The 26,466-nt window shown below is 37.2% G+C and overlaps 1 protein-coding gene across 1 annotated transcript in view; it reads right to left on the bottom strand.

Moving 5' to 3' along the window:
• Positions 1-26,466, bottom strand: part of THSD7A (thrombospondin type 1 domain containing 7A) — a 305,894-nt gene that overhangs the window by 13,136 nt on the left and 266,292 nt on the right. The window contains exons 16-25 of the mRNA XM_076331421.1: positions 20,104-20,282; positions 16,477-16,482; positions 15,647-15,780; positions 13,621-13,774; positions 12,636-12,777; positions 12,051-12,166; positions 6,574-6,691; positions 3,772-3,917; positions 3,028-3,202; positions 772-945 (exon numbers count right to left, since the gene is read on the bottom strand). Coding sequence (XP_076187536.1) covers positions 772-945; positions 3,028-3,202; positions 3,772-3,917; positions 6,574-6,691; positions 12,051-12,166; positions 12,636-12,777; positions 13,621-13,774; positions 15,647-15,780; positions 16,477-16,482; positions 20,104-20,282 — 1,344 coding nt within the window. The remainder of the gene's footprint in view (positions 1-771; positions 946-3,027; positions 3,203-3,771; positions 3,918-6,573; positions 6,692-12,050; positions 12,167-12,635; positions 12,778-13,620; positions 13,775-15,646; positions 15,781-16,476; positions 16,483-20,103; positions 20,283-26,466) is intronic.

Here is a 26,466-nt window from a genome sequence, read left to right as displayed (position 1 = left end):
TGTGAAGTAAGCCTAATGTAGTTAATGGGCAAAACAGATGTTTCCAATAACCTCATAATGGTTGTGGCCCATCTGTTGCGCAAAACTCATTTAGGAGTCAGGTTCCTTTCCTGGTAACACTGAGCTTCAGTCAATGCTCCAGTGCTTGGAGAAGTGGCCCGGGCTGCATCCGGCTTCACATCTCAGCTCTGCTGTACACCTCTCATATGTCCTGGGATAAATCATGAAGTGCTTCTGCACCTTAGCTCCCTTAAAAATATAAAATTCCTTTTTGCCTGATCTGTTTGGCCTCTGAATGGACAAGAAATGCCTGTACAGGAAATTACTTTTCTTAGATACTGTGTCCCGTATCAGCGATAAGCATGACTGAGACTTTTTAATGTCATTGTCATGTGATTAACAACAATTCAAAGGGTAGAGAGAAATTCAAATTTGGTATGTATCAAAATGTAAAGATTTCTTTTTATTAATGTTATCAAGCAGATAAGGCAGCTATTTTTTCCCATATCATAAAAAGAAATTTCATTATTAAAAAAGGATCATCAATTTTCCAAAGATTCTGTTTAAAGTGGTAACGTATGATAGTTAGCATCTGAAAGTTTTTCTGTTTACAGTTGATATCTGGAAAACAAAAAAATTAAGTGCATTTCTATGTCTATCAAATCCATATTTGCCTAAATTTGATACCATGAACAGAAAGAAAACAAAACTATTGTTGTTCTGTATTTTTTTTCTTACAGGAAATGGCCTTATGTGTATTTTGGTGCTTACCATTGCATGGTCTTGTTTCCAAAGCCTGTTCTGGACAGAGATGTTGATTCTCTAATTCCTGAATGATCACTGCCCGAGATCGGACTTGTATCCCTCCAAAGCCGAGATCCTCACCATTAACACAGGTTAGCTGACAAAGGCTCCATTCTGACCACTCTCTCAAGTAACAGTCCCCTGTCAAGTAGCAATTTTATAAGATGAATGATCATCATATGTGAAGAGTTTTTCGTACTGAATATGTCTTAGAGAAAAATGTCCAAATCTGGTTTCTTAATTTTCCCTCTTTATAGATCCTTTCATTCCTCTTTTTAAACGTGACTTATACTTAAGAGAAGATAATATTTTGACACTGAATATCTGTGCAGTAGAAAATAGTAATAAAAAGATTATGCAGAAGCCTATTTGTTCCGAAGCAGGGTAGTTTCCTGTAGCATTCCTGTAAGATCACTTTCATTTTGAATTTCTGAGTAACACTCCACCCAATGTCTGGCTTTTTATAAATTTTAGGGTATTGTACACTGTATGCCTTACGCTAAATTTATATATCTTGTTCACAATTCTTCTTTGATCTTAGAAAGAGAAAACATTGTCTAGTTTTAAAAAAGATTGTTGTTTATCCTCATACAGAATTTCTCTAACCAGACAGTAGAAGCAACTGCTGGAACATTCTTTGCAAGAAAGGGAAATGGGAAGGTGATTAAAATGTCTGCTCTGGCTATTTCATGTTAGGATAATAGAGATTTGTAGAATGTTATCTTATAGTGTAAAACTGAAAAATAAAATTATAGTAATGACACTAATAAGCATGATCAGCTGAAGAACATTTAAGGAAGATCTGAGGCACAACACAAAGAGACCATTTTGTTAAAACTGCAGTAGAAAAATCTAGTAGACTAGATTGTGCACAGACTCATAAATAGACCTCTTAGTTCTCATTATTTCAGTGAAAGAGCTATTAAAAATTCATGCTACCTTGCATTATACTGATGACAGATATAATCAGTACTGTGTTGACCAGATGCCTGATTAATGAAGGAATTTTATTTGCCAACGGTAGGAAAGCATGCAAAGAAATGAATAATTGAAGAACTGATGTATACATAATAGGAAAACAAGTAGTGCTTTTTGGAAACATTAGTTGCAGCATATCATTAGCACATCCTCACAGGGCAGTTATTTTTGCTGGCTAAATGTGAGATTGTTGAAGAACAGGCTCCTGCTCAGCAAAATTTTAAAAGCGAGCAGTAAGCAGCTATATTTTTTTTTTATAAATTTGACTAACAAGAAAACACAACTACAAGCTTTTTATTCTTCCAATTTTCATTTAATAAGTAAAAATATGTGAAAATCATGCAATTGGAATGCTGTGCACAAAGCAGTGATGGAAGCCTCTCTGGTTTTGATTATTTTCTATTTATTGAGGCAACTTTACCTTCAGTCCAATCTGAAATGAACTGGAAAAAAATTCTGAGAAAGAGGAGAGTTGAAAGAGAACAAATACAGTACTGGTATGGAATGATAGCTACATTAGAACCGAAGATACATCACTAACGACTCTACTGAACAACAGCAATATACTTCAAATTCTACAGAGTTTGAAATGAACTGGAGGAGTTTTACTGGAAATTAAACAGCTGTTATAGGCTCTTAATCCTTCTCAGTATGAGGGTCATGGACCTGATCATTTATAACAGCTCCTTTGGATTCAGTCTACAAGGGCAATGATAGTGCCTGTCATGTCCAGCGAGTTAAACAGCTAGAAACACTCACATTTCCTCAGACATCAAAATTAGTTTAATTTGGAATAGCCCCTTTAAACAAAAAAATAAAACTCCCCAGCTTAGCTTCCTTAGCCACTTGTAAAAGACATCAAGTTCTTAGCCGCTGTTAAAAGTGTTAATAAAGCTGTTAGGTGATCTAAGCACTTAAAACAAATATTCAGCTGTAAACCAACACACTTTCTTATAAATGCAGGTTTTATTTCAAAAGATTTTGTGAAAAAAAATATTCTTATTAGGCACAATCTGTGACTAATACATGTCTTTTATAAAATTTAAAACCTGGCATTTTTCCTAATTGATTTATCGTCATGAAGCCGCTACCAGAAAGTAACTCTGTTGGCCATCTGATGGATGAATCCAATCAGTAAAGCATGTGAAAAAGATTTAATGGCCTGTGGCTAATGCTAGGCACTGATAACTGTAAAGATACCCAACCAATTTTGAAATGCAACATTTATTTGAATAGCTTTGTTACCTGGACAAGGGACAGTGCAGGTTTCCTCAAGTATCATCTTCTTATTACCATCTATAATAGGGTCTATTTCTCCACAGAATTCTTCATCTACTACTTTGCCAACATCTTCAATGGATCCATCAAAAACCACACAGGAAATGTTCCTCACTCGTGTTCCTTCTCCACATTGAGCATCCTGGGGAAGGAGGACATACATGGATACTGGACAGAAGAAAGTGCCAAAAGACTAGATCTGTGCTACATGTCACTCTGTCTCCTATTATTTTTTGCTTAATTACTTATTTATTCCACTAGGGGGAAAAAAAAAAAAAAAAAGACATTGTTCTTTACTTCTGAAGCAAACAAACAAACAAAAACCCAAACCAAAAATTGTACTGACTGCTACCACTGTTTCTTAAAGTATGGAGCTAATTATGCCTTTGAATTGCAACCACAGCAGTATCTCAAGTGGAGGTGTCTTCTAGGATGCCAATCTATTTCCACAGATATTCTTTTACAATAGAAGGATTTCAATTATTAGCAAAGATGCTGCTTGAGTACCAAAATTTACATTTATACTTTGAATATCTGTAGGACATTGTTGTATCTGTTGACAAATATCAACTCTAAGAATAAACCTTTAGTTTTTGTATAAGAGAGGTGGCAGCAAATTGTTTGCAGTGTTATGAAGCAGGTATCTGAGCATATCACAAATATGCCTAGATATACAAGCTCCATAATTTCAAAGTCCCGTATGGCTTTTACCTCTACTTTGCATGCAAACCATTGACTGTATTGCCATCGATAACAAGGTTTTACTGGACAGGGTTTGAATTGCTCCATCTGAGAAGGGCAAGGCCTCCCGTCACCCTGAAATGGCTGATTTATGGTCCTTCTTCTGATCATTTTTCCTGTAAATAAGAAACAGCAATGTAACTAACAACAAAGTGGTTAGACTGATTTATTCCTCAAGATGGTTCTATTTTGGTGAAAAGCATTGTATTTGAATAAAGTAATTTTTTCCACATTTGACAAATTGCATTATAAAGCAGATCTGTTGGCTCTTGTCTGTTATACGGATTTATATTTTCCAAGTCAGACACTTTATATTCTATCATTTGTCTGTACTGCAAGAAGTGCAGGAGGATGTCTGATTAGGATTTCAGATTGCTCCTGTAACAGCAAACAAACGTAGTAATTTCCTAGTTCAGAAGCCTGGGGGAAAATACTCTTTCTGAATGTGACAATATGTTCGCGGCACTTCAGTGGAGATTCCAGCTCCTCATCTGGAGTTTGCTGCTAGAAGAGACCAACATGTTCTGTTCTTCCCCAAGTTAATACAGAATCACGTGTCCCACGATTGTCTGATTCCAGCAACCAGGAACAGCTTGTAACTTTTCCTCACTGTCTGTCTGGATAACTTGACATGCAGATTTTGCAGGAGATAGAGGATTCTTCACTCAGATCCAAAGAAAATTAAAATACAATAGGCTTATCCAACATTAATCTTCTCTTCAACCATGAGTAGCACACTACCCAGCATCATTGGGATACAGGTTCTTTTTCAAATACATATATAAACAGAAAGAGGAAGACATTTTTATCCTTTCGGCAGCTCTTGCTTCTTTCATCCTGCAGTGGACATTAGACTATTATGCTTCATTACACAGAGGTCCTGTAATATAACAAAAAATTTTTTTGTGTGCCAGAAGTAGTGGTAAAGTGGCTGCTCCAGATTTGGCACCTTGCTAAGGTTTCCACAAAACCAACACAGCTGTGGTATTTTAATCTATATATAGATAAATATATGAACCAAGTCTGACATAAGATGTATATATTTAAATTTGTATACTGAGGCTTATAATAAACTAAGGCATTACATAGATTTACCTACATAACACCCGGTGTTAGCTGGCCAAAACAATTCATCTTTAATTCCACATTTCAATCTGATGCATTTGGAATTGAACACCCTAATGATCATGACACGAATCTGTTTCTGAGAGCAAGCTACACAAGCCACGATGCAGCAGCAGAACTATATCAATCTTCCAGACAGCTGTGTTCACTGCAGCTAGCTAGAAAGATGTTTGTCAAGTGGAGCCTCATCATTCTTGGATTCAGAGCTGCTCCAACTGAGATGTCACAGGAGAAAAAAGATTTTCTTGAAAAGTACTGGAGAAAAAAAAAACAAAGAACAGCAACGAGCAGAATTCTTACATACAGGATTCTTCCTCAACTTTATGGGTATTTGCATGGGTGCACAAAAGTGGTTCAGCTTTATGATCACTGGGTTTATTAGATGGTTATTACTTATTGAAAAACAGCAGTTACTTCCAACTTCCTGCCTAATAGGAAAATTACAGCTTCAAGGCTTACATGTGAGGTTGCCATCATCTGTTAAAAACACTGAAAATTTGAAAGCTATTTTACATTACTATTTAAAATAAATTTTCTCACTTCTACAAATAAATTCTATACTTGGAAAGCACAGGGATTTCAGATAGTGACCCACTTCACATTTTGAAAAAGCATAGCAACAACAATTCTCATTCAGAAAAATACCAGGTCAATTGTTCAGGTCTTGTATGTAAACAGAAGCTTGTAAAGGAAAATGTGGCAACATATTTAAGCCTGCAACAGAGCTGTTAGCTCAAAGAACTGAAATATTATTACGTTATTAGATCCTGAGGTGGCCACAGCTTTCAGATGTTTTTGGCTAGACCTTTTCCCTGTGGTGCACTCCCCAAGGAGCACAAAAAGATGCAACATCCTTTTACTCTGAGCCCAGCAGTTGAAATTGGATTCCATACGCTGCTAACCATCCAATATCTGTAGTGACATATTCCAGACATGATTACAGAAGGAAGAGGCTTCATAGGATGGGCTTCCACCCTTCTCTTTCAGTAGTCTGTATACCTTAGTTGCCTGCCTGGCACAATAATACTTTCAGGTCCTTATTCTGAGACATATCAGTGCAAATAAATAGCAAGAGTTCCTCCATAACTAGAATGTGCCTTTGATATCCATTCTCTGACATAGATTTGATTGAAAAAACCTTAGACAGTGATTAGCAACGTTTTGGAAAAAACTAATTAATGTGATCCCAGTGAAAGTACCTTGTCCCCCCGCCCTTGTTCTGTGTTTAAAAATATGGAATTCTGCAGTGAGTAAATTTCTTGGTTTTAATTATTGTGCTCTTCTGCAAGTTTAGTTGTTCTAAACTCACCACAAATGAAACTTAAGAGGAAACCCCTCCCTTCTCTTCCTCCCCCCACCAGCTGAAAAATAAATATTCACATCAGTGTTTATCTTTGTCTCAATATATCATTCATCATATCTCACTTTGTTCCCAGAGTCAGAAACTATTCTGAGCCAAATTCTCATTATCTTCAGTGAGAACAGTCTCACTGAAGCATATTATTTCCATGAATAAGGTGGATTTAGATCCCCATCACTCTCCCTAGCTAGCTACATTTTCTAGTTCTGCAAAAAGAGATATTATTGCCTTTATTAAAGAAAAAAAAAAAGCTCAGTCTTTAAAATATGCCAAAGCTACATACTGACCTGTAAGGCCACATGTTTGAGAGCACTCAGACCAAGGGGACCAGTCAGAGAGCTGACAGTTCACAGGACATTCCACCACACAGGACATATTCATTTGCCATGTCTTCTCCAAACCAAGCTAAAAGAAAATATTCAGTGGTCAGCATGTAACACCCGGTCTGTGTCATCGGTGCAGGGTACGCATTTGGACACGGTGACTCTGAGACAACTAAAGCTTTAAGCAAGCATGAAGTAATTACTAAATAAAAAGTAAAGCAATTAGGACATTTAAAAATCTCACTTCAAGACAGTCGTAATGCATATGCTGATTTTTAAATACATGCTTAAATCCTGTTTTCATCAATTATTTTCTAAATTGGAGCCTATAAATGGAGGGCTTCAGCTCTACAGTATTACTTTATACAATAGGTAAAGGACAAAGTAATTTATGAAGTATCAATATAGTATTTTGAAAGAAGAATATATAAATACTGAACTACCAACAGCTATTAACAGCTGAATTCAAGTGATGCTAGGAACCAGGTTCAAAACTGACAAAAGGAGGAGGATGAACATGCATTGGATAGTCAGTTTATTTGTCAGAAGATGTGGCAGATGCTAAAAGTTTACAGAAGCTCAAGAGAGACTGAACAAGTTAATGGAAGAGAAATCTGAAGGTTTAAACACACAGAAACCACATTGGGCAAATGCAGTCCAAGAGCTGAAAACAGGTGGAGGCTGCGAGAGGAGTAGATGGAAACTTGTGTATGTCTGTCCTCCTTACTCTTCCTTAGACATCTGCTTATGCCTCTCTCTTGTTTTTTTCCTAAGGTGGTGTGCAAGTTTATTATATATATTATGCTATCCATTCTACTGTATGCAAAAATATTGACATGACATCGACAATGATTTGTTCTAAAAAAAAAAATATAGCTTTGCAAGTTTTTCTGAAAAGCTTTGCAAAAAGCAGAATCCTCTAACATTACTAAAGTAAAAGCCGCAAATGCTGCAGGAGCATGAGAGAAGGGGACACAGAAAATAGCCAGACTCACATGTATTCCCAAAAATACATTCTGTACTGAGCTCTTCTCTGGTCAGGAGTCAACCTAACACTAACAAATGATGGAATACCCACAGGGAAGGAAGAGTTTTGTGGCCTTACTTGGAGACGGCACAGTGGCTACATGGTCCTTTGGTCTGATCCTGTAAAGCCATTTCTGTGTTCTTATAAACTCCCATGCTCCAGATTTTCCCCATCCAAGGAAGAAAAGAGATGTTCTAACACACATGAGAATATATGATGCACGATAGAATACTACTGGTGGCAAAAACATTAGCATGACCATAACAATCCCTGCAGGCTGCACAGCTTCAGAATGAGTTAAAAGGATAGGCCAATTATAGTGTGTATGATATAAAATGTGAAAGAAAATCAATCCTGCCAATATGAACAGATCTGCAGCTTCCTAGCATAAAAGACTGTCCTCTTCATTGGCCCTCACCAGTGGACCTTGATCATCATCGAGGCTTTTCAGAATCCCAGGAGGTTGTGGATATCTTTAAGTAGATAAAATCTCCACATAGTTTAAAAAAAAAAAAAAGCAAACTAGACAGTTCAAAACCTATTAATTTTAATGACTGGAAAGGTTAATGACATAAAACCAGCAGTTAAGACTTTAAAAAGAAAATAAAAACACTATTTCCTACTAAATGCAAGCATAGAGCAATAATTAGGCACAACATTAACATGTCCTCCATAAATAAACTACCACAAGTACTGGAAATGTCTCACCCTGATAGACTCACCAAGTCTTAAATTTGCAGTTGCAGTACCATTTATTGAGACAAATGAGGTTTTAGACCTCTGTTCTGTTTTATACATCAAAGAACGAGTTCTTGACTTTTCTCTGTGGTACAGCATAACCTTGATTATCCAGCTATTGCACACAGGCAACATCTGAAACCTTTGGACAATCTGGAATTTGGATAATAAGGAAACTAAAGAACCATCTTTGAAGTTTATATTTGGGTCAAATCTTCTGAGCAAAGGCTTTGAAGCCTGCTGAATTGATTCCTGCCAATTATAATACCAGGACCACTTTCTTTCAAGACTGGCCTTCTCAGCTGGACTTTGGCAGCTAGAGAAGGAAAAGCCCAAGAGAGATATTAAAGGTGAAGAGGAGAAAGCTGAAGGCCAGATTACCCACAGTGATCTGCCATTTGCATGTTTAAGATAATGAAGTGCTGCTGAAATAGATTTGAGGAACAACTGGCAGGCTGCAATTTGATATTCACATATTCTTTTCTCATCCCTCTCCTTCCTTCAATTGATGAACCACAATTCACCTTGAAGAGCTTAGAAAACATTTGGAAAAGCGTTCAGTAGCTCTCTTACCTGAAGGAGCCTCTGTTCTGGATGAGTTGTGATTTCTGATTCAAGAATGGCAAGTACTGGAGGAGTTACACTGAGAGCTACTGCTGAGCACCCTGTACTCCTGGTCACACACACCAGGGGCAGCAGGCTGCCAGACCAGCATGCTTTATAAACCCTGTGATCCACAGAAAGTATCTGTGTTTATAGGAATGTTTGGCACCGCAGATTAACCTCTGCTGGAAGTTAATCATGTAATCTGACAAGCAGACCATTTGCCAATAAAACAGAAAAGTTTGCTTTCTAACGCAGACAAAACTGCTGGTTTCTAGGTTTTTCTGATCTTTAATTGAAGGTAAATGAATAAAAATAAGCCCATAAATATGAATATGACCAGGACCAGCTTGCTTTAGGTGATTTGATTTTCAAATACTCAAGAAAAAGACAAGCCGAGTTCTTGTGATGTGCTAATTTTGTAGAGTTAGAGACCAAGTAATCCAGTATTACTATGCCTTGAGAGTTTGAAGGGAACTATGTTAACATACCGAGGACTTGGAAATAAGCTCTAGAAATTGATTTATCCTGGCAGTAATCAGGATGACTGGCTAGCTTCTTTAGCTGATTGACTGAAACAAACACAAGATCATATGGATGCATTAGGAAACCAGAACACAGGGGCTCGGAAGAAATGTTAGTATATAACTGTGCTGATGCTCATAGCTGGAGATGGTGATAGGCAAAAGACAGCGTGAAGGGTTTTTTTATACATGGCTTTTATTAGTTTCTTGAACCACATATATATATAGGAACTCAGACATTGCAATCATGGGTCTTAATTTCTTAGGGATCAGGATAGGTTTAGCTATTCTGATCTCTCTTCTTCGCATATAATAATAAGAATCATAATTCTGTAAATGTATGTACATATAAATTAAACAAACCTTTCGTTTTATTCACACATCTAGTATAAAGTTTTATGATAGCCCAGGGGAAATTCCATTAGCTAAGTCATTACAAAATTATTTCATCTTTCTCTTATCATCAACTTTTCTAACCACATGCACCTTATTTTGAACTTCACTTAATCTTTCTGCACTGCCCTTATAATGCAAAAACACGGCAAAAGAAAAACACCTTGAAGGATCATCTGTGATTAGATCAGCAAGAAGTGCATAGTATTTATTCACATTTTGCTAATTTTTTGAATACTCTCTTCTCATGACCTGGAAGGTCACAGAGTTGGCTTTCACATCTTTAGAGCGAAGGTTCTGGTAAGATCTGAACAGCTTGGCTTTCTTGTTAATCAGGTTAACAGGTTTTACTCCTCATAGTTATTGGATCAGCTTTTGACCTTGTACCACTGCTTACACATCCATAATGCAACAAACAGTCTTAACAGTATGACGGGAGTGGATCAGAGCTTTCTACAGGAAGATGTATCTCTATATGGTCTAGCAAATCAAAAAGGCAAATAAGACTGTGTCACAGTGGTTGCTGATAAAGCCAGGACCCCACTGCAGTGATGTCTGTTGGCCAGTCGTTTATGACAAATAGCTTTTCAGATATTATCTTGTTGCCCTAATTATTTCTCTAAGTAATAAACTTTCATTTCTTAAATGCAGGAAAGCTCCAGAGGTTTTCTGCAATGAGATTTCAGTGTAAAATGTAATAATTTGTTCTAAATGTTGCTCAAAATCTTTAACAACAGGAATAATTTCTTGGCTTTATGGTAAAAGAAATCTTTCCCCTTAAAATCTAAAAAAGCATATTTTTTTCTATGGAAATATTCATGTGGATGGATATTTTATGTCATGTCTTGGTGTGAATTAATCAATATTGCAGTCTCTTACAAATAACCCGAGAGCCAAATTTTTTTTCTTTTAATGCTTTAATACATTAACAGAATGCATTAATGCATTCCCCTATTAACTTCACAGAAACTTGCTGGTAGATAGCCAGATCCCGAGTTTTTTCCTGAGACGTAAGTGATCAAATTATTAGATTCAATTATAAACCCAAGAGCTACGTGTGAAGGAGGAACTTGGGACAAAAGGAGGGTGCCAGCCTCAGCTGAAACTCTTTGTGAAGAACTTAGGGATTCAGGAATCCAGGATGTCGGAGGAGGTTGGAGAAGCCTAAGTATGTCAGATACACCATTACAAAACTATAGTCCAAAGTACACGATGAGTTTCCTGACTCCCTCCACTTCTGATGAGACTCTTCTCTATGGGCACATCCTGAATAGCAGCTACTAGCCAGGAATATCCAACAGAAAAAGTGTTGGTACCAAAGCTGCTGTGGAGGGCACTCTACCTTAGTCCCCCACTGCAAGTGATTTTGTTTCTGATGTCACGTGGTGGGGGAATGGCAGTGAAACAAGTTCAGTTACTTTCCATCAGAAAAGCATGTAGGATTGCCCTTAATGTAACACTTGTGTTGTCTTCCCATTTTCCTTCACATTACTATCTCCATGCGATTGAAAACATTAAGACCAACACACAAAATGTCAGAAAACCAGTGCTGTCAAATTTGAAGTTTGTTTGAACATTTGCAAAATGGCTCTTTCAAAATTCAAGGGCTCCTGTCTGCTGGTTAGTTCTCCATATATGCTCCTATTTAATATTGCATTCATGCTACACATTTTCATTCATGCTACACATTTTTTCACACTAGCTTGGGTATCTTTTGCACTGCACAGCTGGATACAAGAAGTTAGCATTCAGCCCAGCTGCAGAATGGCACGTGAAAAATATTTTCCAACACATTGAGTAAATGATTGATACTGGCAGCTGTCCAAGGCTCCATGCAGAAATTGTATCAAATTAGAATGATGATTAGTGTTCTGATTAAGATTTATTACCTTTAATCTACTTTATTAATTATTGTTTCTAAGTCATTTCCTTCAGGACATAATAATTAGCATACGTTCACGGAGGCACTTAAAAGTAACTGAAGGAAATTGTATAAAAATCACTGTTGATGGCACAGTTCATTTAAAAGGTACTTAACAATCCATGAATAGTGTTGCAAAACATCTGGTGAAGATGGGTTACATGCTGTATAGCTCAGTTGGCTCAGCATTAATTAGCACCATCAGAAGAGAGCTTACTCACAGGTACCCACTCACCTCTTCACAGTACTTCAGGTCAACCGATTTGCCATCACTGCGAACACAATCGAGCATCCGTGTTTTGATACCATTACCACAGACAGCCTTCTCGCTGAGCTGACATGTGCTCCAGTCTGGAAATAAGGAATTAATTAGTGTAGCAGACATTTTAGATAAAACTCATAATGATCCAATCACTCACCTAATTCTAATTCTGATGGCCTAAAATAATCCTCACAAGCAACTTTTACATTTGCAAAGGCTCATGGAGCCCAGCTGCTACACATTTTTGGAAGCAGCGACTTTTACTGCAAATAGTCAGTGCCATGATGCCTTCCTGAAAAGTTCATATTTGGTTTCGTCTGCATGGATTTTAAGCAAATCACAAATGATAGGAGAAATACTTTTCCTGCATGCACACTTCACCCAAGTTGCAAAGCCTCCAGCAATATTTTATCTGGATCAAATAGCCTGAATCAGTTTTCAGTACATGCTCCACAGCTCTCTCTGGATAAGAACAGAAAGCTGAAAAATCTGTCCTGTAAGGTGAATGGAAGTAAGCCATAGTCCCAGGCTGTCACTAGAGCATAACACCACAAATACCTGTCACGTTGTAGTCATAGTGGTAGCAGTTTTTGTTCAAAGTGCAAACTTCTGTCTCGGTGGCAGCAGGACAAGACTTTCCATCATCTGGTTGTCTCAGGGATTCAGCTGACCTTTCACGGACACTACTTCCATTGCATGGCTTGAAAGGAAGATTGGAAACAGCTTTGATATTTTGGCACCCTGATACCTTTTCATGCAACGTTATAACAACCTTTCAAGTAATCCCTTCACAAAACACAAATGTAAAATAACGGGCTTGTGCTGTTGTGTAAGAGAAACCATTTCCTTGTTATTTCAGGACAATTTAGTCTGCTCTTTCACGTTGGTACCACCCAAGGTGAAATATCCTCTATCTTGGTAACACGTCAGTACTTTCCTAACTAGTTTGTATTTCAGTACTAGTGCTCTGGAACTATTTCACTCATAAACTGGATGTTGAGATGCTCACTTTCCAAATGCTATAATGTCATGCACCAGAGCCCGAATACTCAGAGGTCCTGAAACACTTTTTTATGTTTGGGTTGGGTTTTTTGACATTTCTTTTTTAAATTGCTGGCAGGAAGGGGAGAGGAGACCCAAAATTATCTTTCTATGCTCAGTCTTGATCTACAGACTTTGCTTGTTACAGGATAGTGACATTTTTAGTACAGTGACTGCACTGCTATGGAGAGGCTCACAGCTAGGCTCAAAGACGGACTCACAAGCCACTGCCAAAGCTATTCCACCACACAGAACCCACCCCACACCGAAGAATGACCACTGGGGACATTATATTTTGTGTTTTGGAACAATTTCACTTAATGGAAAATACTGGCACACTTTATTTGCAACCAATTATCAATGACCCTAAAGATGACAGTAAAGATAGATATTTACATGTGTAATCACTGCTCAATTCAGCATCTTTGCACAATACGTCATGTATATATATTTAAAGTATCCTCCTAAAACTATAAATGTTACACTTCAGCATACTGCTTACCAAAGAACATCGAGACCACGATCCCCATTCAGACATAACACAGTCCTCAGGACATGGTAACGTGCATTTTCTAGCACCAAGTGGCATCTCTTCAGGATCACACAGATAGTCCTCTACAGTGTCAGAAGGACCATCCACAGTGTTTAGCATGCACCTGGAAAAAAGAACTGCACATAAACTGCATTTGCCGTGGATTTTGTACAGTAACTCTGTTCCACAGCATTCTGAAGCATTTTAACATTTTGTCAGCATGTAATAATCATGAAGTAACTGAAGTAACAGAACTAAGTATTGATCTATGAATAGCCAAGAAAAGCTAAAGAGCCAAAAATAATCCTCGTTTTTACAGATGACAGCCATATACAGAAATGCACAGAATTTAGACAGTCCCTATCAGTGATTCGCCGAGAGTTTCTGGGAGATGATTTACTTGACATTAGCTTACCTCTAAGCCAGAATAATGCAAATCATCTATAGTTCAGACATATTTTGTGCATGCTTCAAATTATAATTTTAAATCTAGAAATAGTAAAACTTTTAAAATTTTATATTCTTAGTATTAATCCCTAATTTACACAGATGCTTTTTAATTACCATTATATTAAATTAGCAGCTGGAGGCCCAGTTGAGAAATGAATATGCTTAGTTTTGTAGACCAGAAGACGACAGTCTTCATTCCACCGTATTTTCAATGCTGTGGCATCTACTCTTAATGTATCCCTTCCACCTGTCAGCAGAAGACCAACTAGTACATAACTAGGATCATTCAAATTAAGAGGCTTGCATCTGTTTCCCAGAATTGCAAGAGAAAAGGTTGTATCAATAGGAAGCTTTCCACACACAGATAAATATTCGGAGTTTCTTTCATTTGACCACATTAATTTTTTTTTTCAAATATCTTACATTATCAGACTAAAGTAATTTTTGAAACACTTTCTGTTCTAAGGTAAACACAAAAGATACATCATGAGCATATATTAGCCTTGTGGAATTAGTAATTTAATGGCATTATGTGATAATAAATGAAAAGTTAAATGTTTTTAGTCCCATAGGGCTGAAAACACTTTCTTTATCTTTGATGGTAGTGCTAAAGTCCATTTGTCAATATAAACACTGATTAATTTTGATTTTTCATATTGGAGTTTTGTTAAGAGCATTCTTATGGGAATTTGTTTAGATGCTACTGTGTAAGAACAGTTATGCATAGTCTTTCTAACTTTGGTCAAGCAAAGATTAAGACTTCGACCTTCTTGAAGCAAATGGTTACACTGAGGAAACAGTGCTATTGTGAACAAATCGTTTAAATGTGCCAGTTTCTAAGCACTTGTGGCAGGGAAAACTGTACACAGGTCTCATTTTGGACCTTCAAACTGAATTCACACTATGCTTTATTATTTAGATTTATAATCTCAAATTATGTGTCATTTTGCAGTTAGCCAATAAAAAAAACCCAAAACAAACCCCAACCAACCCAAACTTCATGTACTGCTTTACTTATTGTTGGACCACGCCATGTGAGACTAATTTTAATTAACCTTTGATTAGAGCTCTAGGGTGATGAGAAAGCATACAAGACGCCTAGATCAGGTTCAATAAACAACAGAAGATTTCTGGATTTTTCTATTTCACTTCATTCACTTCTGCCACTTTTTCTGGTAATAAGTCTAACTATTATTCCCAAGTGCATATGTACTTAAAAGGGTTTTTTAAATCATAGTTTCATATAGAAAGAGGACCATTTCACCTTTCAGAAAAGCACTAAAATCATACATTGCAGTGTTTGTAGTAGAGTAAGTACAATATACATTAGTTTATAAACTAGGAATCAAGGTCTATATCCATAACCAGTAGATAAAGCCATATTGCACTCTCTGAAGCTATTCTGATTTACATCAGCCAGGATTCTGGTCCAGTATACTATGGCTGGACTTAACACTATACATTACACAGAATTACATCAAATTAAATACAGCCATGACTGAAAGTGAAGGTTCTCTAAAATGAAGGAGGAGCAATACTGTTTTACCTGACTTTCCTCGTTTGAACACCTTCTCCACAATTCTCTTTTAAGTCCACATTGGTCACCTTGCAGACACTCCAGGGCTCGGTAACCCATACATACTGGCTGCAGTCACTGTGGCAGGGGACTACCTCATATACCTGGAATCCACATCGAGCGTCAGTTTCGTTGCACACAAGTAAGATAAACATGCAACAGTGATCATACAAAAAAAGGTTAATGCTCTTTTTGGTAAGAGTAACAAATGTAAACTTGCTGATTTAGAGGCTGTAGTAATAACGCAGGTAACATACTTGATAGAAAACTATAGAAATAACAAAAACTCAGAAGCTAAGACATCTAATGACAGATTTCCTGGTTTTCTCTGCCACTAAGCCCATGATATGCCATTTCCACCAATAACATCAACACAAATAACATAAAATCTGTAACTAGGCTAGTTCATGAGTATACCTTTTAGAAAAATGCTGCTAAAACTCTGCTAAAACTTCACTTCTATCCTTCAACATCTCTCCTCAACTATTCCATCCCACTGCTATTAGTTGTGGGGGTTTTGTATTTCTAAAGAGGTGAGCTCAAGGTAAATTATACCAATATATACTGGTTCACTTTCTGTTTCATTGTGGATGCTTAAAATCATTCTAATACATTCATGTACCAGCATTAGTATTAAGTTTAGATTTGAACACAGATTTGAAATAGTATCTCATATAGTAATTTATAGTGTTCCATATATTTTCTCAAACATACATTACAGAAAAAGGACAGACAACATAAACATTGGAGCACAATCAGGAAGCACGTTAAGGTTATCTCTCTATTTTAGAAACTCTTACCTGAGCCTGAAGAAAGTATTTTCATGAACCCAAAATAAAAAACAAAGATAAAAAGAAAGAATGATTAGAATGAAGCACAAGTATTTAAATGGCATTCATTTAGCTTTTATTACAAATAATATTCTATGACTTCTGCCAAGCAAAAGGCATCCAATTTTAACTCTTGGTTCTCCCTTGCTATCATGAGGCATTTTTGCAAGAAGTTTGCCCTTGGAAGAAAATAAAAGTTTATAAATCACAATTAGTGGGAAGAGACTGTAACTTAGCTAGTCTCTTTCTCCATCCGTAACACACGATAAAACTGTTTTCCCTTTTTGCCTATAATGAGCATCAACTCTTCACACAGTAGGGAATCCAGTTTCCCTAAAACAAGAGAAAATCCTCAGTGGTTTTGGAGAGCATACTGGACTTGCCTATTAATTGAAATTGTTCTGACAGCATTAAGTGCAATAGATTCAGGGGAATAAAAGCAACTGGCAGTTCTCATCCTTCCAAAGTTCCTAAGTCCTTCATTGAGTATCTTAATTATGCATAGATTACTTAAAGCCCACTGCCTCAAAATTATCTTATACCAACTAACTTCACATATCATTCTGGGTATCGAGTCAGCACAACTAATATTTCTAGACAATCTAAGACATTGTCTTCAACAAATCCTTGATTTCTTTTCAGCAACACTGCTTGGGTAGAAAAAGAGGGCTGATGGGTTGATAATTTATCAGTTAACCTGCAACAAATTACCACCAGTCACAAAAAAAAAAAAATGCCTTGAACAATGAATGCGTAGAGAGTCTGATATATCACTACGCAGCTGATCAGCCCATGCACAAGAAGACCAGCACAGTCAGCACATTTGGGCCTTCTTTGAACTACATAAGCATTAACTCAGGCATAAAGATGGGTGATGTAAATGCATGTTAAGGAAGGTACTGGACTCAGTGCACAATTTGTAGTCCCATGGGAAGTGGCACTTTATTTATTCTTGTCCAGGATTACCAAAATGAGAATAGCGAAGCCTTGATTTAGGGAAATATCTCTATATGTCTCACCCTGGTTGGCATAAGAAGAAATACATAAATCCTGCATATTCAACAGCCTTTCCACTAACATAAAAATTTGATATTTTGCCAGAAAGACAAAGCAGAACTCTATATTGCATTGCATGTGTTTAGTGTTCTCCTGACTCTACTGGCATTTTTGTAACTATGACTGCAGGCCATGGCAGTTGGGTGGTGTAAGGATTGCATACCCACCTGCTGGATAAGGGGGCAAATAATGCCTGCAGCCAATGAAGAGAAGGATGTCCTTATTTTCTTTAACAGTCTCAGATTAGCCTCTTCATTTGAAATCCTCTGAAGGCCATTGACATGATTTTATAATAAACCTGACTCTATTGTTATTGTAATTATGATGACTTTTAGCCTGGTGAAGTGGGTACTGAGCAAGTTTCACTCTGTTGGAGTGTGGTTTGGGAGTCACCCTGGCATGCATGGCCCAGGAGGAAACACACTCAATGAAACACCTAGCATTCACTGCGTTCAGTCCCCCTCCAAAATACAGTCATACATGTCAGCCCTGAGAGACGAGCAACTTGCTCTTAAAACTTGACAAATGTCTTAAGCACGTTATTTCAATGTTTCACTAGCCTTACCATTAGAAAGTTTTCCCAAGGCTTAACCCAAATCTGCTTGCAGCAGACTAAGCCTACTGCTTTTTATCCTATCTACGATGGCCATGGAAAATGGATTATTCCTCCTTGTTTGCAACAGCCTGTTATGTACATGCCAGCAGACTGCCAGCATTCTCCTTCCCATCTTCTCGTCCATGGGCTAGACAACACGTTGCAGTCTTTCCTAGTTCATAATTCCTAGATCTCAACTTACAGCATAGCCCCTCCGTACATCATCTTCCACGTACTTGTGGGCACCAAAGACCCAGTCTAATCATTATGCTTTGTATGTACGCAAATAAGCATGTTACATATGTAAGTAATAAATACATAAATAAAACAAATTATATTTAATAATAGAAATAAATATTCTGAAGAGTCAGTAGTTTTCCAGATGAATGAATGGTGAATCACATTTAGATTAAATAATTAACTCAAAATTAGAATGCAGCTGTATTCCCTGAATGTTTCTGAATTAACAGTGAATGTATTTAAAATTGAAAGATACAGCCTCTATATTCTTCGACATTCCTATCTTATCTGTAGAGCTCACTTCTCATGAAAGTATTATTTTTCAATTTTATTTTTACAATAATTACATTTTGAATCATCTATTATTATTTGGCAAGTATCATGTAACATTGCAACAAATCAAATTTGAGTTAAAGTACCGGTAGAGGGCAACAGTGTTGCATACAAGTGGCTAACAGACCTCTAGCAAAATCACCTTTGATGCAGAAAAATACGAACCTATTATATACTACATGAATATTAAAGAAGGAAAAAGACTTCTGTATAGACTATAATTTGCTCCTATTGACACACATTCCTCCTAATTTAAAGCATATTTACATGCTGACCCAAATCCAGCAACCCTTGTTCTAGTTTGTATTTTGTTAAAGTAGGTCACAAACTTAGTTTATTAGCTGCAGTTTAACACTTATTATTTTCTAAATTAGAATTAATTACATTCCCTAAAGTAGAAAATTAGATCAACAAGCCATTTCACTCTGTGCTAGCAAAATGTCAATAGGATAATATCAAGTACATGCCTTTTTATTCAAATGTAAATTGACAGCACATTTTTTTTTCTTTTTTTTTTTTTAATATTTACAGAGAAGACTGTGTGGCTGTTTAACATGCCTCTGCAGACTAAATTAAATTCAACAGTCATATGAATATAAATCAACTTTGAAGAGCATAAGTTAATTGTCAAGGAATGTTTTTCTTTCTAAAACTCTCCAAGCAAACAGGAGCAAACAAGCTTCAGGGGTCTGACTTGGACTAGTGCTAAACTTGGTCCCAAAGACTAAATGCTCATTAGTGGTCAAAGCACTCCCAAGTGCTCTTGGATCACATTTTCTGGCTTAGTTTCACTTGAAGAGGATCCAGACTGTCCAGCCAGATTGCTCCATACTGGAAAATCAAGTGCATTTAGTCGGACAACTGGGAGATTGACTTCAGAATTGCATTCCTGACTGGAACTGCAGTGCCAGAGCAAGTGTACCCGGAAGGTCAAGCTCCAGCTTGACTAAAACCCATTAAGGGACACTGGGATGATACTGTGTGAGTGTTTGAGAAGTTTTAATTTGCTTTCTGATCTAAGATGGTGGGGGAATGACACTAAGAATCTTACCAGTTTGAGCATCTGTAATGAGACATTTTACCCATTGTACGAGAAGATCTTCAGAAACGTGGTCTTCACAATCTGCATGTAAGAATGTTTTATTGTCTTCAATCTGCAGTTCAGATAATGTGCTAAGTTGTTGCAGATGAGGAAGTAATGAAGACAGATCCTATGCCGACTGAGGAAATCTAAGCCAACACATACTGCTCCTTCTACCTGCATCTGCCCCTTATGCTGTATAGTTTTTCTACATCAACAAGCAATACAGCTAAAAGGGTTATCTGAGGTATGGAAAAAGCTGTATCAAAAATGTAAATATAAATCAAATTACCTGATTGACATGGTCTAGCTTTGGACAGGGTCTTCCACCATTGTAGGGTTTTTCGCGGAGCCATTTAGACCGAACTTTTACCCCACTCCCACAAGATTTACTACAGCGAGACCAGTTGGACCACTCACTGAGCTTGCAGTCTGAGGGACATGGAATAATACAGGCTTCCTCAATATAACCTGCGTGAATGAAAAAGAAAGTGAAATCTCTTCAGCATGTCACTCTGCTACTTCTCCCTGAAGCCCTCGTCTACTTCATTTAGATTGTCCAAAGTTTGACTTGACAGGACTGTGTGAATAGAGAGATTTCTTCATCATTAGGGCTAAATTAAATTCTGCAGAAAATTGACACATATAGATGGAGACTGTGTTAGAGTAGCAGCAGAGCATCCTCATTGCTATCTGATTAGGATTCACACTCACCAGATTTCAGCTTTCAAACTTTCTGACAGCTACAGTGTAATTGACACTAACCCATCTCTTGGTTGCTCATTCTTACACTGTAAAAACAATTATTTTTTTTTTTTTTAAAGGAAAAAAGGTTTAATTAAAAGCTCCTCCATAATTGTATCAAGTAATTCAATTGCAGTTATACATAAAAAAATCCAACTGAATCAAAAGATCTGCATCTTACCAGCCTGGAGTGAGGGAACTTAACACCTTGTGACCTTTCTAAGGCTAGAAAGAGAGAGTGGCCTGCCACATTAATGATCTGCCAATTAACAACCATCTGCCCCCAGCAGCACACTGAATAATTGCACTGAATGGAAAAGCAGATGTTTAGTTTGGATAAGCCATTGGTCCTGAGAGGTTGGAAAGGGGTATGACATGGTCTGCAGGGAGTAACATGAGGCCTCAATTCACTGAATAAGTGAAAATGTCTTTCTTTCAAAAGCAACATATGCCATAGCTCTACAATATGTGTCATTTATGCCAATATTTACAGCAGAAGCTATAAAACCTCAAATAAAAAGCTGGCCTTTACTGCATTTTTACTACAACTATACCCTAAACCTATATGAACTCTCCTCTCCCCCTTCCTGTGTCAGATCTGCGACATATTTACTGTTGGCAAATGTTCACTTCAAAGATTAAAGAAACCTCAGTGCATTTAAAAGTGAATTAAAATATTTGATGAACACAGGTGCAAAATTAACACATACTTGGATAAGATCATTTTCAAATGATTGGCACAGTGTGCTAGGCATAGTTTCAAATGTTTCTCACATATCTTGACTTTTTTTTTTTGTTTGAAAGCAATCACTGCCATTTTCATCAGAGCCGATGTTAGCAGGTTTATGTTTATATATATACTTCTAAGTAAAGCTATTCTGTCTCTTCTAAAAGCAACCAATACCAAACAATCACAAGTTGTGTAAAGAATCAAAACACTTAAAAGATTTCAATTCTATATACCTATTTCTAGTTGTTTCCATTAACTTGTTTTAGATACAAAGAACAGAGAGGTGGGGGTTTTTTAAACATACAGTAACATTCAGAATATTTTATGGTGAAATTCAGGTTATGATTTTATCCTATATAGCTTGCCTCTGTTTGGAAGTGTTAAATAGTTAAATAAATATACAGAGCACATCCTGAATTTGAGCACTGCGGAACTACTGTTCACCAAATGTATCTTCTTTAAAATGGTTAGAATGTTACTGGCTTGAATTACAAGCATGTTTATTAAATATCTCTCACCATTTGATTGATCAGCTCAGTGATATTGTATGAAAGGTACACTGTGTTAGACAAAATATATTTCTGAAGATCGTATCACTGCATATCAGAGGTGATGACATAGCTTGCCCTGCAGTAGTAAATGCAAAATTGATTACATTTCACCTTACCTGACATCTCTGAGTGAGTCTTAGAATCGGATGCACCCATCTCAGAGCCCCATCCTACATTGAACTTTGATTGCATAAATATCAAACTCTGTATCTTCACCAGAAGTGAGCTTTTAGCAAGCCCTCTTAGGTGCTATACAAAACCATATACTCATACAATCGAGAAACTACTGAATGAAAATGGACAATAACAAAAAAGTTAAAAGAAACAATTCCCTCCAAGCAATAAAATAAGTGTTTAGTGATATTTATTGTCTGATAGAACTAAGTGAAGATTTTACTGCTTTTTATGAATTTTCTTGATATTCTGAAATGCTGCCTTTACTTTCAATATAACTTCTAAGTAATTTTTTACTGGAGAAACCTTTCTACTATAACACAATTATGCCATTTAGCATTTGTTAAATTTCGGCCTGTGTGTCCTGGTTTCGGCTGGGATAGAGTTAATTTCCTTCCTAGTAGCTGGTACAGTGCTGTGTTTTGGATTTAGGGTGAGAACAATGTTGATAACACACTCATGTTTTAGTTGTTGCTAGGTAATGCTTACACTAGTCAAGGACTTTTCAGCTTCCCATGCTCTACCAACTGAGAAGGCTGGAGGTGCACAAGAAGCTGGGAGGGGGCACAGCCAAACTGGCCAAAGGGATATTCCATACCATGTGACGTCATGCTCAGTATATAAACTGGGGGGAGTTGGCCGGGGGGCGGTGGCTGCTGCTCGGGGACTGGCTGGGCATCAGTCGGTGGGTGGTGAGGAATGGCATTGTGCATCACTTATTTTGTATATTCTTTTATCATTATTATTATTATTTTCCCATCCTTTTCTGTCCTATTAAACTGTCTTTATCTCAACCCACAAATTTTACTTTTTTTTTTCCCCCGATTCTCTCCCCCATCCCACTGGGGGGGCAGGGAGTGAGTGAATGGCTGTGTGGTGTTTAGCTGCCTGCCGGGTTAAACCACAACACTCTGTAATTAATGTCTGGAAGAAACAAATTCAAATTGCTTTAAATATACTGTACATCCTTAAGTAGGTAACTTTAACCGGTACAGGCTCCTTCAGGAAGACTTTATTTTAAGGACTTCCATAAACCCCTGAGCTATTTTAAATTTGTCTTAATTAATCTCAATGGGATCTTCCCAATCTGCCCCAGTCATAGAAAAAGATCTCCAGGGTATCACGGTATTTTGGGACTTGGATAACTATAGCATGGGAATACTTCATAGCCTACCAAAAGGAGCCTGTGTGGAACATACTAAACTAAAAAGATTGACAAATTAGAAACTATTTTGCTTTAATTCCCTTCAGCTCATCCAAACGAGGACAATACAGATTTTTTTGAGACAATGAGAATGTTAGCCAAAAAGTTTAACAAGATTTTTAGAATCTTGCAGACAGATGCAGTATCAAATACACTATACTATACGCAAGTCCCAGGTAACGTTTTAATCACACTGAGCTGTAGTTCAAGTGATTCCATAAAATATCAAATGAAACCATACCACTACAGCAACCTTTTTTTCACACTATCTATGAAATATCTACATTGAAGTCAGCCACTAAAATTGCTTTAGCATAGAATGCAATAAAGCATGAACAGCATCGTGTTACAGGTATAGTGTCTTAGTAAGAGTTATAACATGGAAAACTACAAGCTTGCTTATATGTTAACACATTTTGGAGAGGATGCAGTGAGCCAGCTGACATTTCCCACCCACATTATAATGAAAAAATACTGAACTGCAATCTTATACTGGGTCCTTAATCCTACAAGCTTCATGGAAGAGCTTCTGCTCACCATACAGTTCTTTCCTATGCCATCTCTAGGATATCTGGCCTATGATGCTCTCCTCTCCCTCCTTCCTATTTCCTTAGAAAAGCTGGCATCAAGACCCAAACTCCACATGTGAAAATTAACCAGCTGAACAAGAAGAATGGAAAAGACACATGAAGAAGAGAACAAGAATGGAGTCAATCATTGAAGGCATAAAAAGAAGCTCTACAAAGCAAGAAGGCTTGGAGCTACTGGAAATGTGGAACATTTTGGAGAGCAGAGAGAAAAACATTCTTATGCAAGATGCAAGACAAGCATAAAAACCTCCTAACCACTGGTACACTAAGAACACTGGATAAAAGTAGGTCAAGGACACAAACAGAATAAAAGGATCCAGAAAGAATTTCCACAGTTTCCAAGCCTTCTCCAAACAGAAGGAAAATAAAATAAATGAGTGAAGTTACTTTTCATGGCAAAGAGCCAGAAGTCAAAACAACAGAGGAGACACAAGACAAAAGAGAGACTGAGGGGGAATAGAATAAAGGGTAAGAAAAGACAGGGAGAGGGAAGAGGAAAATAAATGGCTCAGAATATCGAGTCAAGAGAATTGTAAAGACATACTGCATAGGCATAGAAAACAAAGAAAGAGGAGAAAAGAAATAAACATCCTGCCAAAAGTAATATCTTGGTGAAGCACAAACAGAATGCAATGCCCTCAAGAGCCTACTCTGGTATCTCCTGACCAGACAGTGAAATGTAATGAAGAATGTTCCCACGAAGAAAAATAGAGGACAAAGGGAAGAAATAAAAATACTGTGGCCTCTGATTTGCATTCTATAGGTAATTAGTGTGTAGATTGTAAATGACCCTGTTATATCTGACATTAAAAAGTTTTTGGCATATACATCCCTTGGCATCTTCTTTTCCTCTCAGGCACCTCACTATTTTGCTCAACAGACTATTTAGCATTTAGCTGTGCCACTGGGCTCACTTGGAACCCAGGCAGAAGCAGACTTCAAATTGCTTGCAGGTATTTCTCTAGCCAAGAAAGAAGATGGAATTAAAAAAAAAAAAACAAACTTGTTGCAAATGACTTGTTCCACTCCATTTACTACCCATCTAATGGTACTTTTCAGAAAATGCTTCTCTGAAGCATGTCATCACCTCAGATGCCTTTCTGTGTGTATGATGTCACCATATCTTTTAGGGTGGTTAAGGATGATAATCTCCAGAAGTTCATAGCAATCATCCCTCAAATCCAAAAAAGCAGATGTTCAGGAACTTTGAAAAGTTTATGCTCTTTTCTTTTTGGTTATTTTTGTCATATTTTATGTGTTCATATTTGTAAACTTTGTCCAAGCTGTAAAAATTTTAGCAAGTGAGAAGAGAGCATATTGTGATATAGAAAAATTACATAGAAAACATAGAAACCAGAAATATTACATGCAAATGGGACTGGTGATGCAGATACATAGTTTCTGACATGAAAAGGACACGAATGAGGCATTTTTCAGTCTTGTTTCCACTCTGATCTAATAATCTTTGAAAGGGTGCCCCTTGTGTTAGACAGTGTAAAATCTTATTAAAGAAACAGTCCTCTAATGTGTGGGTGTGTGGATGTCCATATAGTGGAATATCACACAATTATATCACACCGACAGCTTGTGTAATATAATTACAGCAAATGGCATGCTAGAACCTTGAGTTTTAAAGAACAAGCAAGAAATTACCAGGGTAGAAATACAATAGATGCAGAGAGAAGGAAAGAATGAAAGCAGTGAAGCAGCTATGAAGAAGAGCCAAGGAAAAGAGTGTGAAGGTTAGGGAGTGACAGTGGAAAAGAAGACCAGCACTATAAAGGCTGACGATATGTTCTCTGGGCATCAGCAGTTCATGTTTTGCCTGCTGTTTCTGCTCCTGATTAAAGTCTTTCACTGCATGCTTCCTGCAGCTCTTCCTTCTCCCCACAACATCTCTGGGATGTTGGAGAGATGAGACCTTGGGATACTGCGGTACAGAGCAGTGGCCCTGCATGGTCCAGAAGGGTATTGGAAAGAGATGCCCATCTCTTAAGGCCTATACCTTTTCTCAGTGCAGTAGTTTCTCAATTATTTCAGCTCCTATCAACTGAACTTCACAAGGCTGTGAAGTGGGCAGTTGTCTACTATGAGCGAGAACGTCCCTATTCTATCATTAAAGTTTTATTACTGAACCACAATTTAACAAATGGCTTTGAACCACTAGGAGTATGAACTGAACTCATTATTAAAAGGAAAGGTTTACTGTCCCATTGCTAATTGGCTATAAAATCTGGACTCCTAGAACAAAGTCATTAACAGATGTGATGGATAATTTATAACGGAGGACTTTAATGGACTTCACACTTTGTCTAATGACAAAGCAGGTTAAGGAGGTGGATATAAGATTTTTCCCCACAAACTGCACCTGCAATGTGTAAGAACTGACTGACTACTTGAGTTGAAGGGTGTAGACATAAAGAACATCTTAGTGTTTACGTGAAATCTTTTGTCCTTAGGACTGACAGAGTTATGCTCCTGCTTTCATGACTGAAATGTCATGCTACATTTCCAAGAAAAAAACTGCAATGTCAGAATGGTTTATGTTCTTTAACACAGATTTTTTTTTCAAGGAAATATAAAGTTCTTGGATCTCATCTTCCAGGACAAAGAAAAATACAATTATTTGCATTTCACTTGTAACAGAATATATTTATTTCTT

The sequence above is a fragment of the Aptenodytes patagonicus genome, chromosome 2, assembly GCF_965638725.1.
Source record: "Aptenodytes patagonicus chromosome 2, bAptPat1.pri.cur, whole genome shotgun sequence".
Taxonomy (NCBI): domain Eukaryota; kingdom Metazoa; phylum Chordata; class Aves; order Sphenisciformes; family Spheniscidae; genus Aptenodytes; species Aptenodytes patagonicus.
Note: the sequence above shows the minus strand (reverse complement) of the source record. Positions and strands in the feature narration are given on the sequence as shown.